Raw genomic sequence first — 14,548 nt, forward strand, 5'->3', positions numbered from 1 at the left:
TCCAAATTCCCCCACTCCTGATCTCGAATCCATTGCCTTAGATTGTCTTGCTCCCACTCCAAATTACCAGCCACCTCTTCCCCTGATGCCAGATCAGGAGCACCCACTATGGCTGGAGGTCAGGGAAATCCCAGGCCAGATCACCAAGGTGACTTGGGTGGAGTCTGACTGGGAACTAACCCCTAGTCAGGATGCTCTCAGCATATGATTGGTTAAGAGCTCCATAGGCGGTACCCTGGGGAAGCACTTGCCCCGCCCACTCAATCTGAGTTGGCTGGGGCCTGGAGGACACAACCACAGGGGAGGGGCTTAGGGCGGGGCTTGCTCACTTTCCTCCAAGGTCCTGCAGCCCCCCCCCCCCCCCCCCCCCCCCCCGAAAACCCAGGTAAATTCTAGAGGGGTGCAGAGAATGACAGGTCCCCTCCACCTGACACCACCCTCTCCTACTTCTACACAGCCTCCCGAGACCCCACTGAGGGGCAGCTCCCCATTTAAAACAAGCTACACTATAGAAACATTTGGATTTACAAAGAATGTGAGTGACTATTGGCTTTACATTGGCATTCTTCGCTCTACAAAACAATTCACCTACTACATATGATATTCCTCCAGATCCCAAGGGTTGGGAGGGGAATGGGGGCGAGGGGGGCGTTGGTTAAAGTCAGTTTAAGAACATTTTGGTATGGATGAAAGGCAGCCCGTCTACTGCAGAGAGTAGAAGGCTAGCTCAAGGGCAAGCCTACTGAAGGAAAACAGCTTCCAAAAGTCCATGGTCTCGCTGTGCTTTGGATGTGAGGGCCCAGTCCTGAGACTCTCCTTATTTTCCTTTGGGGTGTCAGACCCACCCAGGGTAGAAAACTGTGGTCTAGAAACACACAGATGGTGGCGATCTATCACCACCTGGTGGTGCATTGTGGGAATGTCTGGCCCAAGCTTGGAGCATCGGCATTTTGAGTCTGGGTGGTTTTAAAGATGACAGGGCTTAAGCAGGGGTCGGTCACTCTAGAATCTGCTCTGTTCAAAGGGAAGCCAGTTCTAGTCTCAGTGGTAGCTGGGAGGAGGAAACACAGCTGCGTTGTGTGGGAGCGACCCCAGAATCCTGGACCAGTCCCCTGCTGCTTCTGCCTGCACGGTGGGAGGGAGGGGTATAAAAAAAACCAACCAACCTGGCGTTCCTGGGAGGGGTTAGCAAAGTGCAAAGAGCCTGGAGCAGCTCAGGAGATGGGGGTGCGGTGGGGTGGGTGTTTGTCAGGGACTGTGGAAGGAAGGAAGGGGAGGTCTCCAGCAGGGGACAGAGGGGTAGGGTCTGCTGGGTAGGGACAGATAAGAAAAGTTAAGAAGGCTGGAACATATTGCCAAGTTGACTGGAATGAGATATGGAAGGTTTTTTTTGGTGGGGGGGAGTGTCTATGGGTAAGGGTGTTAGGAGAGCGAGGTGTAGGATGCCTGAGAAGGAAAAGGGCAGGCCCGTCCTGTGGAATATTATGCACACAGTAGGTTCCTACAAAATGTGAACTCAGGTCCAAGAGATGACATTGCTCCTGGAGAGCCCTGAGCTCTACTCTGCTCTGTGGCCTCAACCTCTCCCCGCCTTGAGCCCTACCGGGCCTTCATGAATTCCTGCTTTTCTACAAAGCCTGCTGGCCCCAGGGGGGACGGGGAGTGAGTGCCCTCCTCACACGCACACGCACACACACACACACACACACAGTGGACACAACACAAGTACACAGGGCCATAGCTCCAGGATCCTGGAGCGGCCAATATACTATCCTCGGCATTCAGGGCCCAGCCGGCGCCTGAAACTGCCCTGGTGATGGGCCTGATCAGCCTGGCTGGGGCCAAACGCCTCAGGCCCCCCTCTCCTTGGACCCACACTAGGGGGTTGTGGGGAGGGGTGGCTGCTCTCCACTCCAGGCACTGCCTTAAAGAAAACGGGGGACCTTGCCCACCTGGCGGGCCTCTGGAGGGATCTGCCCGTCTGGCTCTCGAGTTCTCCCCCACTTCTTTAGTGTCAGCGAGTCAGGAAGGAAAGGGGCAAAGCAGGAAAATGGCTCCCAGAGCCCCGCCCCCGAGCTGGACTGGTGGGGGTGGGGCTGATGCTTCCTAGACATGGGGCCCAATCGAGTCCTGGGACCCCCCTCCCTGGCTGAGCCCTCAGGGTCCTCCCCTCACCCACGGCAGGGTGGCCAGGCCGGGTGTTGTGCATAAAGTGGTGAGGGCATGACAGGGACCTGGGCCTCTGCCCCCTGGGCCTCTCCTGGCCCTACTCAGGCCTTTAGCTGGTGCCACTGAGCCACAGGCTGCCGGGGACGGGCGATCATATCCTTCCAGTGCTTCACCTCACCGGGCCCGCTCTTCCAGGACAGGTAGATCTGGGGAGGAAAGGGAGCGGATGTATTATCATGGTGTCAGTACCGCCACACAGGCCTCTTCCTTCCCCACTCTACTGGCCCAGCCAGGGCCTGAGCATGCCCGCCCTTGAATCAGACTGCGATCTCTTTTGCAGTGAACATTGATGGGCCAGATGTGGGTACGGGTGCAGGCAGTGTGTTCTCTTGGCTTTCTCTGAGGGCACTGCCTAGCTCACCATCATCACCATCGTTTCTGCCTCTTGTGAATTTCCTACCTGCCAGGCCCTGAGCTAGGGCTCTGTTATTTGTGGATCATGGCATCCTTACAACCACGAGATGGTTTCAGATGGGGGAAACTAAGGCACAAAGAATGAAGAGACTTAACCCTCAGCTACAGTTTGTGCCTGGGGATTTACGGCAAGTCTTTCAAGGCTCTAGATGGCGGATCCTGCTGGGCCTCTGTGTTAGGACTCCATAGCTTTGTGGGGCTGTGTGCTGAGGCTTTCAGAACCCTAGTGTAGGCTCAGAGCGGGCACTGGTGGCTGGTTAAGAGCAGAGGTACTGGGGACAAGGCAGTAGGTACTACAGGACTCCCAGCTAGGGCACTTCAAGGGTGTCAAGGTCAAAGGGAAAAGGGGAACACAGAAACTGTTGTGGATTAGAAAGGCCTGACGGCCAAGGTAACTCAGTGCAAAGTGGGACCCTGGGTTGGATCCTGAACCAGAGAGAGAACACCCAGGGAGGAGGTGGTGGAATGCAAATAGTCTGCAGTTGGGGGGGGTCTCACCACGGCAGCCATGGTGGTGAAGACTGCACTGATACAATACAAGAAGCTCATGGAGAGACTGCACCAGGAGCTCCGGGAACTCTGCACTGTGTTTGATACTTTTCTGTAAATCTAAGATTAATCAAGAGGTATATACTAATAAAAGAAAAAGCATGTGAGCCAAATCCAGCTCTGGCATGTAGAAGCAAATTTACCTCTCTCAGACTCAGGCCCCTGCATAAAATGGGCCGATGGTATACACCTGTAATCTCAACTACCAGGAAGAGGGAGGAGGATTGCAATCCAAGGCTAGCCTGGGCAAAAACTATCAGACCCTAGCTGAAAATCAAAAGGACTGGGGGTGTAGTTCAAGTGGTAAAGTATTGCCTAGGAAATATAAGGCCCCAAATTAAATCCCCAGTTCCACAAGATCAATTGATGGATCAATAGCTAATGTAGATAACTGATCATGGCACCTGCCTCACAGACAGCTGGAGTTGGCACATGGGCCACTCAGAGGACATGGTGGGAGCTCCCTTGATGAATTCTCTAAGTCAGATCCGTAGCTCTGAAACTGATTGACTATTGACCCCTGAGGTTCTAGGAATGGTCCGCCTTTATGAGCTCAGTCGAGCTCAATAACCAGCATCATCAGTGGTACAGATTCCTAGCTTTTAGGGGCTGAGCCTGGCCCAGGATCTCAGAAGGATTCCCCTGATCCTTAGGCCCCATAAACTCTCTAGGCGCAAGGCAAGAACAAATCCACATTTGCCTGGGTTTGGCCCACAGGAGACAGGCCTGTTTCTAAAGCAGCTCTCGTTGATATCTAAGGAACACCCAATTCCAAAAGGCTGAGCCATGAAAGAGCCTAGAAGAGGACATAGGTGGGCATTTCACCCCTGGGGCGTAGCTGTCCACAGAGCAGAGTCTGGCTGGAGTAGGGGAAGGCCGGGTCCCAGGGAGCTGTCCCACCTGTGACCACAGATCCGTGAGTCAGACTCCCAGGGCTTGTTCTCCCTCACCAAGCCAGGCTGCCCTTGCCCTCCAACGGCTGGGCTCTCCTCTCCCATCTGCCAGGGGGAGGCTTCCAGCTCAACCCCTTCCCTGCAAGAATGTGGCCACTCCCATCTTCCCCAAACAAGGCAGCACCTCCTGCCACCCCTGGCTCCCCATCACTAACTCTGATCACTGGCTTCCTGACTGACAGACCCTACCTTTAGTAGGACATTTAAAAAGGAACTTGTAATAAATAGTAGCTAACCTATATGCACCAAGTGCTACGGCAAGCATCTCCCTGCGCCTCTAGCTGTGTCACCTAGCTCTCCCCACAGGCTGTGTGATAGCATGGTTCCATGCTCATCTTGAGAAGAGAAAATAAGGCTCTGAGAAGTCACAGCTGCGGGAGGCAGGGCCAGAGGACTGGGGGTGTGGCTCGTGGTGGGACACTTGCCTCGCATGCAGGAGGCCCTGGGTTCTGTCCCTAAGCACTGCCAAAGGTAAAAAGAGATGGGGCTGGAACCCGTGAGTCCATTCTCAACACTAAGCCATAAACAGGAAGAGATCCTTTCAAAACAGGGCAATGGAAGGGCTTATGTCATAAAGTCACACTCGAGGCTAGGTGTGGATTCTTAGGCTCAAGAGGTGATAAGAAGTAGGGGTTAACTTCAATGCGAGGAGAATGGAGAATTTATACCTATCTTAGGCAGTTTTTTTTTGTTTTTTGTTTTTGGTGTTGGTACTGGGCTTAAGCTCAGGATCTGTCACTATCACTTGGCTTTCTTCTGCTCAAGGCTGCGGGGCTCTACTATTTGGGCCATACGGCTTTTTGCTGGTTAATTGGAGATAAGAATTTGTCTGCCTGGGCTGGCTTTAAATCACATTTGATCTCAGCCTCTTTAGTAGCTAGGATTGCAGGTATGAGCCATTGGTGTCTGCTCTCAGAGGGTTCCCTGAGAGAATCTCACCCTGGAGAGCTCTGCAGGATTGGCATTAGTCCCTCCATGTTAGAGAAGCTCAGAGTGGTACATGACTTGCTGTAGCCCACACATCTGTATAAGGTGGGAACGGAACTGAAGTCAGGCCTTTGGTGACCCTTCCCCTGCACAGTTCACCCTCTTTGAAGGTGGACCTCCAAGAACTCTGGAACTGATTCGAAGGTTCCTCTTAGAAAACTTTCTTTCCTGAGGAAAATTCCTCTTTCCTGGAATCCCCTTTCCTCCACAAAGAAATATGGGCCCAGGCCATGCGCCCCCTACTGGCCTACCTTGCCTATGACGTCGTTGCGGCTGAGCTTGTCCTTGTCCATCACAGTGATGATGATGGTGGTCTCCCTCAGCTTCTCCGTGGGAATGTCAAAGGCGAAGGACTCGTTGAAGATGGGGTTCAGATTTCTCTTCATCGTCACCGTCTTCTTCTTCTCTACCCGTTTGTCCTTGTACATCAGCCACACCTTCACGTAGGGATCTGGGGGTGTGGGAGAAGGGTTAGAGTCCTTGTGTTAGGGGGACTGCGAGGATCCCGGTGCCCTTCTAGGCGTGGATGCCGAGGTGAGCGCTGGTTGTGCGCATCTCCAGAGCTGCACACTCAGGCAGAGCGGGAGACCTCAGGGAGAACTACCTATGGCAGAACCAGAAAGAAGCTGGGCCATCCCCTAGTGTCCTCAAGCCAATACCCAGGAGGAACCCCAGCTCTAGCGGCCACGTCTTCCCCATATCACTCACTTGGCTTTGGAGCTAGAGCTCGGAACCAAGCTGTCCCAGTACAAAATCCTTGTGTCTCTGATTTTGGCAGGGACAAGTCCAAGGAGACCCTAAGGGCGTGGTAAGGGGCCCCTCGGGGTATCTGGGGCGGAGGCCCTGGCTTGGGAGTCCAGGAGGAGAGCTGCAGGGCACGGCCCACCCTCTATCCTCCAGGTGCCCCCCTGGGGATGCCCCCTCTGCCATGAGGAGCCCCAGTACCTGATGTGCCTCCGATGTCCATGGCTTTGAGGTTCCGGGCTTTGATGATATTCACGATGATGGAGTTGGCAGAGGGGTTGTAGCAGAGAGACAAGAGCAGCTCCCCTCGGCTCCCCTGTGGGAACAACAGGAGGGTGAGGCTGGGTGGTGGTAGGGTCCCTGGGAGGGACAACAGATAACCAGACTCCCTCTGCCCTCATCCACCGGGGTGCTTACCTGTCCCCCCCCGTCTGTTACCACAGTTAGACTACCTCACCTCCTCTGGCGAGTCTAGGGTCTCCAGTTTGCTGAACAGAGACCCTGGGTCTTTCTCCCAGATCAGTGCTGAGTGTTGAGACTGAGTCCCACAGTGTGACCATCCACCAGGACCCTACCCCACGCCCTGCTGGCTTCCCAAGGTCCTGGAGAGACCAGGAGCTGCGATCATCCGTGGACCACAGGGGAGACTTACACTCCCATCGCTGCATGGCTTCAGATCCTTCCAGAAGGTCTGCATCTGGGTCAGGTCCACCTTATTGAGGGGGATGGACACTTCCCCGATGGGGTCATTGCGGCTGAAACGGTCGTAGTCCAGGACCTGGAGGTAGAGGACCCTCTGCACCACCTTCTCGTAGGGAAAACCTGAGAGGGACAGACATGTGGGGTGAGGAGGGGGCAGAAGGGCCACATGTGGCCCAGGAAAGAGGAAGTGAGGGAGAGAGGGAGAGAAGAAAAGGGAAGGAGGGGAGGGAGGAAGGGAGGGAGGGAGGGACAAAGCAAGGAAGCAGGGAGGAAAGGAAGGAAGGAAAGAAGGAAGAAAGGAAGGGGAGGAAAGAAACAAGGAAGGAAGGAGGCAGGCAGGCTGGCCAGCTAGCCCCGAGAGCTGGCCCTGTGTCCTAGGCCTGTAGGCCACACCCGACTGCAGTACAACTTGCTAAAGTGCTACTGAGAACTGGATCTCACATGACAACTATTTTTCTAGTATCTTGTCCATTTAACCGACGAGGAAACCGAGGCCCAAGTAGCTTAATTGCAAAGCTCCACAGCTACCAACAGAACAGAGGCAGTCCCTGCACTAATTCCCCACGTGGCCATCTCAGGAACTGGGCAGCGGGGGTTCCTGTTTTGGAGAGCCACTGCCAAATCTGGACAAGTGGCGGTGCTGGAGGCTGCCCAGCTGTCAGTCAGAAAGCCCAGGACGCATGAGGGTGGGGAGAAATGGGAAAACATCAAGCGAGGCAAACAGCAAAAGCGTAGAACTGGGAACAGACAGCGATCCAAGGCACCGGCCTTAGATGTTGTGCAATCTGAACAGATCCTGTGTTCCTGCTCTCCTCCACATCACCTCTGCAGCCACACCACCCGCACCTCGTGCCTGGACAACCATGACACCGCCCTCCCCGCTTCCCTGCTTTCTCCCACAGTCCATTCTCCACACAGCAGCCGGAGCAAGCTTTAAAAATAGCCCGTACATCACGGGCCGGCCACTCCTGCTGAAAGCCTTTCAGTGTCCCGGTGCACTCAGAACAAGAGCCAGCACCCCACCTTGCTTCCAAGTCCTCCTACAATCTGGCCCTGCTGTCTGCACCCCGTTTTCTTGCAAAGGCTCCGTCCTCAATGATGGGGCAAATCTCCAGCCCAGACGCCTCCTTCCAGACTTCTGTACCCTGACCAGGCCCCGACCTCTCCTGGCCTTGGCTCGCACTGTCTCCCCTCCCCTCCCCTCCTGCTCTCTCCCAGTTTATTGTCATCTTGAGTTCTCAGCTTTCTCTCCTGCCATCCCAGATGGCCGGATGCCCTGTTCCACGCTCGAGCACTTCCCTTTCCCAGTGTGGATTGCAAGCCGTAATAGACTTATCCGTCTGTTTCCTTCATTACTGCCTGACTCGCAGGGACTTCCAGGAAGGCATCTCTGTGACCAGCCGCTGGACCCACGTGGCTAACGCTGTTGCTGGCACATAGTAGGCACTCGATAAATATTTGTTAAGAGAATAAATAATTGAAGGGATGAATGGGTGCCAGGGAAATGATGGACAGAGCCACTAGAACAAAAAGAGAGAGGGAATCGGGGAAGGTCAGAAGCTGGGAGCTACAGGCCCCAGAGGATTTGGGGGCTGGGTGGGGGGACTGGGGTGGTTTTGGGGGAGGGACACAGGCCAGTCTGAAGGCTGAGATCTTGAACTGAGAGGTGAGTAGGGAGAAAGGGGCACCTAAGTTGGACTGATGGAGAAGGTATAGAGGGAGGGAAGAGCTCTAGAAGAATCTAGCACCTTCACACTGGCAGCAGAGGAGGCTTTGACCAGAGCAGCTGAGCTAGAAGAGACCAATCCTCTGAACTTGTTCAAGGACCTTCTCGTCTGCTATGAAGGAGTCTGTCTGGGTCATCTTGGAACTCTTCAAAGGACTCCGCCCAGGTGACCTTGGGCATGTGTTTGGGTGAAATGGAGAACAAGTATTCTGGGAAAGGTTGGTTGATGCTTCTAAGGGGTTCCTGAATCTGACAGCTCCACACAATCAGAGCAAGTCATTGCCCATCTAGCAAACTCCTACGCAGCCATCAGAATCTACCCTGAATGGCCCCTCTTTGGGGAAGATTTCTTTTGCTCATCAAGATGAGTTCCTATAGCATTTGTCATGTTGTGTGTGGCTTCATTATTGGCTCATCCAGGTCCTCCTTTAGGCTGGGATGCTGGAAGTCCATGCAATGCCTCCTTCTCTTCTGAGCTCCAGTACCTAACTCCAAGTCAGTGCTGAGTAACTGCTGGGCTTGGAGCGGGGTGGCCAGGACTCTGTCCAACCTTGTCCTCTCAGCTAGTGCACAGCCTAGCCTCCACCCATGGTGCTGCCTCTAACCTGGTCCCCAGGCTGAGCTGGGGAAGAGGGGCCATGCTTTGCGACCTTGCAGAATGGGAAGGATGTGGTCACTGGCTGGAGAAGGTCTCTGGGGTGTGCCAGGGCACCGGGGCGGCTGGCATCCAAGGGGTTTATTCTCACTGGTTGAACCAGGCTGTCGGGCTGTCGGCTCTGGCTTCTGTGAGTGGGGATGTGGCACCCACAGGCCGTGGGACAGAAACTGTCCCTTAATCATAAGCCCTGCCTCCCAGCGACCCTCTGACATTAGAGATAAGAATAAGCTTCATGAACGAGGAAGGGCCCCAGACGGCACAGGGGGGCGCCTTTACTCCATCCCACGTAGGGAGCGAGGCAGAGGTCAGCCAAGGCTGGGGCAGCGGTCGGAGGGCCAGGCGCTGCTCACTGAGCTCTGACAGCGTACTCGCTGGTTACCTGTTATCCTATTACAGACAATACTGAAATTCTCACTCCTGCCTCTGTTTTATTGATGAGAACACCAAAGCCCGGGAAGGTTTAGGAACTGGTCCATGGTCACACAAGAAATGTGACAGGTAGGATTCAAACCCAGGCAGCCAGGACCACGGCACTGATTGCCCCAGGGTGCTCAATCTCAGAACGGCATGGGCATGGGTACCTCCCGCCCATCCTGCCCTCCCCAGGAGGAGTACTGAGTCTGGGCTGGAGGCCCAAGCAAGGCCCGACTTCCATCCTTAGCCTCTGGTGTGCCAGTGCTGATTCTTCTCAGCATCTGAACCCTGATGTGAGTTAAGTCCTATGATGCCTTGGGTCAACGGGTTGAGTCGATGCCTCTGGGTGTGCGTGCACCAGGACGTTCTCGTGTGCATGCACACGCGTGTGCCCGTGTGGGGGAGGCGAGCAATGGCGGGTAGAGGGAAGGACACGGAAGGGGGTGTGGGGCCCGGCTCACCTTCGAAGAGGAAGGTCTCGTTCCAGTGGGGGTTCAGGTTCTTGCGCTTCACCTTGGTCTCCAGCTTGTGCTTCTTGTCGGGCAGCAGGTAGATCTTGACAAAGGGGTCGCTGGTGCCGCTGAAGTCCTTGGCCGGCAGCTCCTGGGCCTTCATGATCTTCACGGTGAGCGTCGACTCTTGGAAGTTGTAGCCGACGCTGAACTGGATCCGGCCCAGGTTCTCACGGCTGCAGCCCTCGTGGGCCTCGTCCTCCTCCGAGCCTGGGGAGAGCTGGGGGCAGGAGAGGCCAGCAGGTTGGAGGGGTGCACTCTGCCTCTCCTGGGCCTCTCCACAGCCCAGAAGGGTCCACAGTTCTCTCTGTGCTGGAGTCCAGGCCAGCTGTTAGGAAACTACCCGCCCCCCCCAGCTCCGGATCGGCATGAGGGGTCTGGCTGGGGCTGGGGTGGGGCTGGGGAGGGCTTTGCATTCACCCCCAGCAGAGGAAGTTCTGACCCAGTGCGCAAGCGTGCCCCCCGCCACCAGGGCTCAAGGGAGGTCGGCGAGGCAGAGCTGGAGTGGCTCAGAGTGTGGGCCGGCCACGCCACTCTCCTGCCTCCCCTGCAGCCCCGGGGTCTGGCCGGCTTCAAGCGTCACCTCAGACTGTCTTAGCCTCCCTGTCCCAGCGTCCTGATGTGTGTGAGGGACACACACAGTGTGACACAGTGTGACACAGTGGGCCGCAACGCAGATGAGGGGCTGTTCCCCCCCAGAGCTCACCACACACGGCTCTAAGATGCCCCCATAGTGCGAGTTATAAGGTGAGAGGCAGGCGCTTTGGGGTGAGGTGTAAGTCAGGTCCACTAGGGACTGGAAGAATCACAGACTCCACAGGCCCTGGCCTCAGAGAGGCTGCCGGGCTCAGGCTGGGCTGTCTATGAGGCGCCTCTGATGATTGCACTGTGAGTCTAGGTGGGGACACGAGAAGGCTGTGCCCCGTGCTGAGTGCCCTGTGTCAGGGCTGGCTTTGGGGGCTGTTACAGACACCAGTGGATGTCTGGGGCGCGTGCGTGCGTGCATGTGTGTGTGGGTATGTGTGTGTGTGTGTGTGTGTGTGTGTGTGTGTGGCAGGTGGTTGGGGGTGGGGGTCTCAGCCAGGTAGCTGCTCCACGAGGAACACCTCGAGAGGTTTTAAGACCCTGCCACCTGGGCATCGCTGATGAGCCAGGGATAGGCCCTGGGGGAGCTACACAGTCACCAAATCCGCAGGTACTTGCTTTTAGCAGAAACCTCTGTGCCGGCCTTCATCCTAGAGAGGCAAGCCCCAGCTCTGAAGTTCTAAATAACGCAGATAGCAATAATGTCACCTACCATGCAGAAGACTTCTTACCGCTGGCCCAGGTAGCTGTCACCGCCTCCTGGCTGAGGAGACTGGCTCAGAGAGGTTAAGTCACATGTCCAAGAACGCACAGCAGTAGGAGCCCTTTGTGACTTGAAGGCCTACTCTGTCCATCAAAGCAGGCTTAACCCTCCTGCTCCCCCCCCACCCCTGTCCAGGGTGATAGTAAGATACACCCCCACACACCCACACCAGCAAAGTCACCTGTGCTAGGGGAGAGGTGGGTGTTCAAGTCTGCCCATGCCATACGCCTCATCTCCACTCACTCCTTACTACACAGTGAATGGTCAGGCACCACAGTGTTCTACCTTCCATCTGGAGCACAGAAGAGGTCAGGTGACTGGAGGCCAGTCACAGAATGGTAAATGGGAACTTGAACCAGGACAGGTACTTGCGTCCTCAGCACCTAGCTACCCAGACCTATACTCTGTCCTGAGAGCTTGAACCCTGGCGTGGTCCTGTCATGAGGGGGACACTGAGCGGCCGTTGTAGCTGCTCTTCCTCACATCAGAAGAGTCCTTCCAGGCCACACTCATGGCAGATCCCCGCCTCTCCCAGCCCTTTGCCAGGCCCACTGAGAACATGACTTGGCTTCTCCCTCATGGCAACCTATTCTCAGTTTCTCCATCTGCAGAACGGGATCATGTGACCCAGCCTGGGACCCTGAGGGCCCCCAGTCCCTCCAAATCCTGCTCAGCACCCCAGCTCTCTGGCTGTAGGATCAAGAGAAGCCCTGGCATGCGTGGACAGTGCCACCAAAAAAATCACTTGGGGCTGGGAAGGTGGCTCAGTGGTAGAGCGCTTGCCTTGCACGCATGAGGCCCTGGGTCGATTCCTCAGCACCACATAAGCAGAAAAAGCTGGAAGTAGCGCTGTGACTCAAGTGGTAGAGAGCTCGCCTTGAGCTGAAGAGCTGAGGGACGGAGCCCAGGCCCAGAGTTCAGGCCTCACAACCGACAAGAATCACTTGCCCCTCTTTATTCCTTCAAAACTAGGGTGTGGTTTTGGGTGTCTGGGGCCCTAGCTGAGATCCTTGTGGCTTGTGATTCCCAGCCCAGGTAGGCTTTACTTTGGAAAAGGGGAATGCCTCTGAACCCTCTCCCAGCCTTCCCATCCACAGCTGGGAGTCCTAATGAACCAGCTGTTTCCATGGTAACCAGGATACCTCCCCTCCCATCCTCATTCCAGGGAGGGGCTGCCAGAGGCCCTGTCCCAGGAGACAAGTCTTAAAGAACACCAGCCTGTGCCAGGTCTGGAATACCCCAATGGGTTTGGCTTGACATCTTCTCTCAGCTGGTCAGCTCTGTGTATCTCCCTCATCTCCTGAGATCCCCAAGCTTCTATGACCCAGGCCAGAAGCTCATTGGGTTCACTTGGGCCTGGTTATCTTTACCGTTAGGGACTGTTAATTCCAACAACCCAGCGGCATAGGGCAGAGGACATGAGCGGGAGAAGGCCTGCGTTTTCATCTGCTGCCTGTGCCTGTCGGCCCCTCCCTGAGGGCAGCCAGGGGCCAGCAAGCTGGCTGGGAAAGGGCTGTCCTTTCTGGGAACCTGGCTAGCCAGAAGCAGAGCCAATTAAGGGGCTGGGCAGGGAGGAGAGCAGGCTGTGGCAATGGGCTGTCTAGAACTGAAGATGGCCAGGTTCTGTACATGGCTGAGGGCAGGTAGGGAGGAGGGCAGTGTGGGGTCAACTACATGACTGAGGCAGGGAGAGGAAGAGGGCTCAAGATGGGCAGATCTGGGGATCCCCTGATGCTCTAACCTGAATTGGAGAGAAATGCAGATGCCTGGGCCTCGGTGTAGGCCTGTTGCCTGGGATCTGCACTTTACAATGGTAAATGGAGATATGGCAAGCCTGAAAGGGGCTGTGGGGCTGCTAGTAAGAGCGGGCCGAAGCCCTAACTGGCAAAGGGTAGGACGTGGAAAACAAGGAGATAGAAGCTGTGTGTCCCCACCCCCTCCCCAAGTCTACTTCTGCCTCCACAGAAGGACCCTCCCTCATTCTGGCCATGTCCAGGCCTCACCAAGCCTTCCAGACATGTAACTGGTTTTGGCACAGCCTCCCTCTGGGCCAAGCCAAGGAGCTCTCTGCAAAGAACAGGTGGGGCAGGTGTTGTGACTCACTTCTGCCACCAGGAGGAGCCATGCAGCCTTCAACCCAAGGCCTCCAAACAACCCAGATCTGGGCTTCCGCAGGGCAGATGGCCTCCAGGTGAGCTGTGGACAGGAGCTCCCTAGCACAGCGATCCACTCACAAGAAGGACCTGGGGGTGGGGGCTCCTGCTCTTCTGTTCTCTGGGCCTCCCACCGTGGAGTGGTAAGGTCACTGGTGATGTGAGCGACTTGGCCAAGAGCTCTACCCCAGACCTCCACCCAGAGGACAGGCGCACCTGGCTACTGCATGCCAGCCTCTCCTTCTACAAACTATCCCTGGCTACTGCATGCCAGTCTCTCCATTTAGAAGCTATCTCCCACGAGTAGGTGCTCTTTTCAATCCAGAAAGAGATCAAAGGAGGATGGTTATTCTTATTCTCCTTTGACAATGGAGGAAACAGATGCACAAAGAGGCTATTTGGGTGAAAGAGCCAGGAAAAGAACCTGAGCTTTGTCCTACCAGTTAGCAAGCACCAAGCGGTCACCACGCTGAGCGTGACTCTCCAGGCCACCTCTGGCTGGGTCCAGCGCTCAAGTGGGCCCGTGTGAGTTACCGTGTATGCCCCTTCCCCCACGAGCCTCCTAGCCCAGCTCCTCTGCGGGGCACAGCCTCCCCTCTCCCTCACCGCCCCCCCTCCCCCCACCATTCTCACCATAAGCATCTCGCTGGTGAGGGAGTTGACGAGGTCCGAGACAGATGAGCGGGGCTCAGTCCTGCGGTCTGACTCATCGTGGGGTGTCTGGCCCGGTACAGGGGCCGTGTTCACTGCCTTCCCTCCTGCAGGTAACCTGGCAGGGGGGAGGGGGGAGGAGGCCCGATGAGTGAGGGCTGGGGGGGGTGGAGTGGGCCGGGTACCATGGGCCTGGGTGGCTGGAAAGCCTTCTCTGAAGATCCAGCCTCTGCAAGAGCAGAATTCTTGTCCACAGGGAGAATGGATTCCCACCCCAGGCCCAGCACTCAGGGCGTTAAGTACCTTGGTGAGGACCATTTGAAGGGTGTCCACATTCTTCCTGTTCCCCAAGACCCCAGTCTCCCAGCTTGCATGGCTGTTCTACAAGCTCACGCGCTCAGCCAGAGGCTGACCCCACCCCTGCCTTGGAGGGCAGGCTCCGGGTGGCACATCCAGGTGCCTCTCTGCATCATTACCCTCTGTAAACACGCCACAGTGTCTGTCTCCC

General features: G+C 56.0%; 1 protein-coding gene across 2 annotated transcripts in view; it reads right to left on the minus strand.

Annotated features, from left to right (window-relative positions):
* Nucleotides 1–442: 442 nt before the first annotated feature.
* The window catches only part of Syt7 (synaptotagmin 7), a 57,333-nt gene continuing 43,227 nt past the window's right edge, over nucleotides 443–14,548 (minus strand). For both annotated transcript variants that reach the window (XM_042676117.1, XM_042676116.1), the window contains 6 exons: nucleotides 14,023–14,158; nucleotides 9,838–10,108; nucleotides 6,529–6,698; nucleotides 6,078–6,192; nucleotides 5,384–5,583; nucleotides 443–2,375 (listed from right to left, as the gene is read on the minus strand). In XM_042676117.1, coding sequence (XP_042532051.1) covers nucleotides 2,271–2,375; nucleotides 5,384–5,583; nucleotides 6,078–6,192; nucleotides 6,529–6,698; nucleotides 9,838–10,108; nucleotides 14,023–14,158 — 997 coding nt within the window. In that variant the 3' untranslated portion in view covers nucleotides 443–2,270. The remainder of the gene's footprint in view (nucleotides 2,376–5,383; nucleotides 5,584–6,077; nucleotides 6,193–6,528; nucleotides 6,699–9,837; nucleotides 10,109–14,022; nucleotides 14,159–14,548) is intronic.

This window comes from Dipodomys spectabilis, unplaced genomic scaffold (assembly GCF_019054845.1).
Source record: "Dipodomys spectabilis isolate Male_0828 unplaced genomic scaffold, ASM1905484v1 ptg000030l, whole genome shotgun sequence".
Taxonomy (NCBI): domain Eukaryota; kingdom Metazoa; phylum Chordata; class Mammalia; order Rodentia; family Heteromyidae; genus Dipodomys; species Dipodomys spectabilis.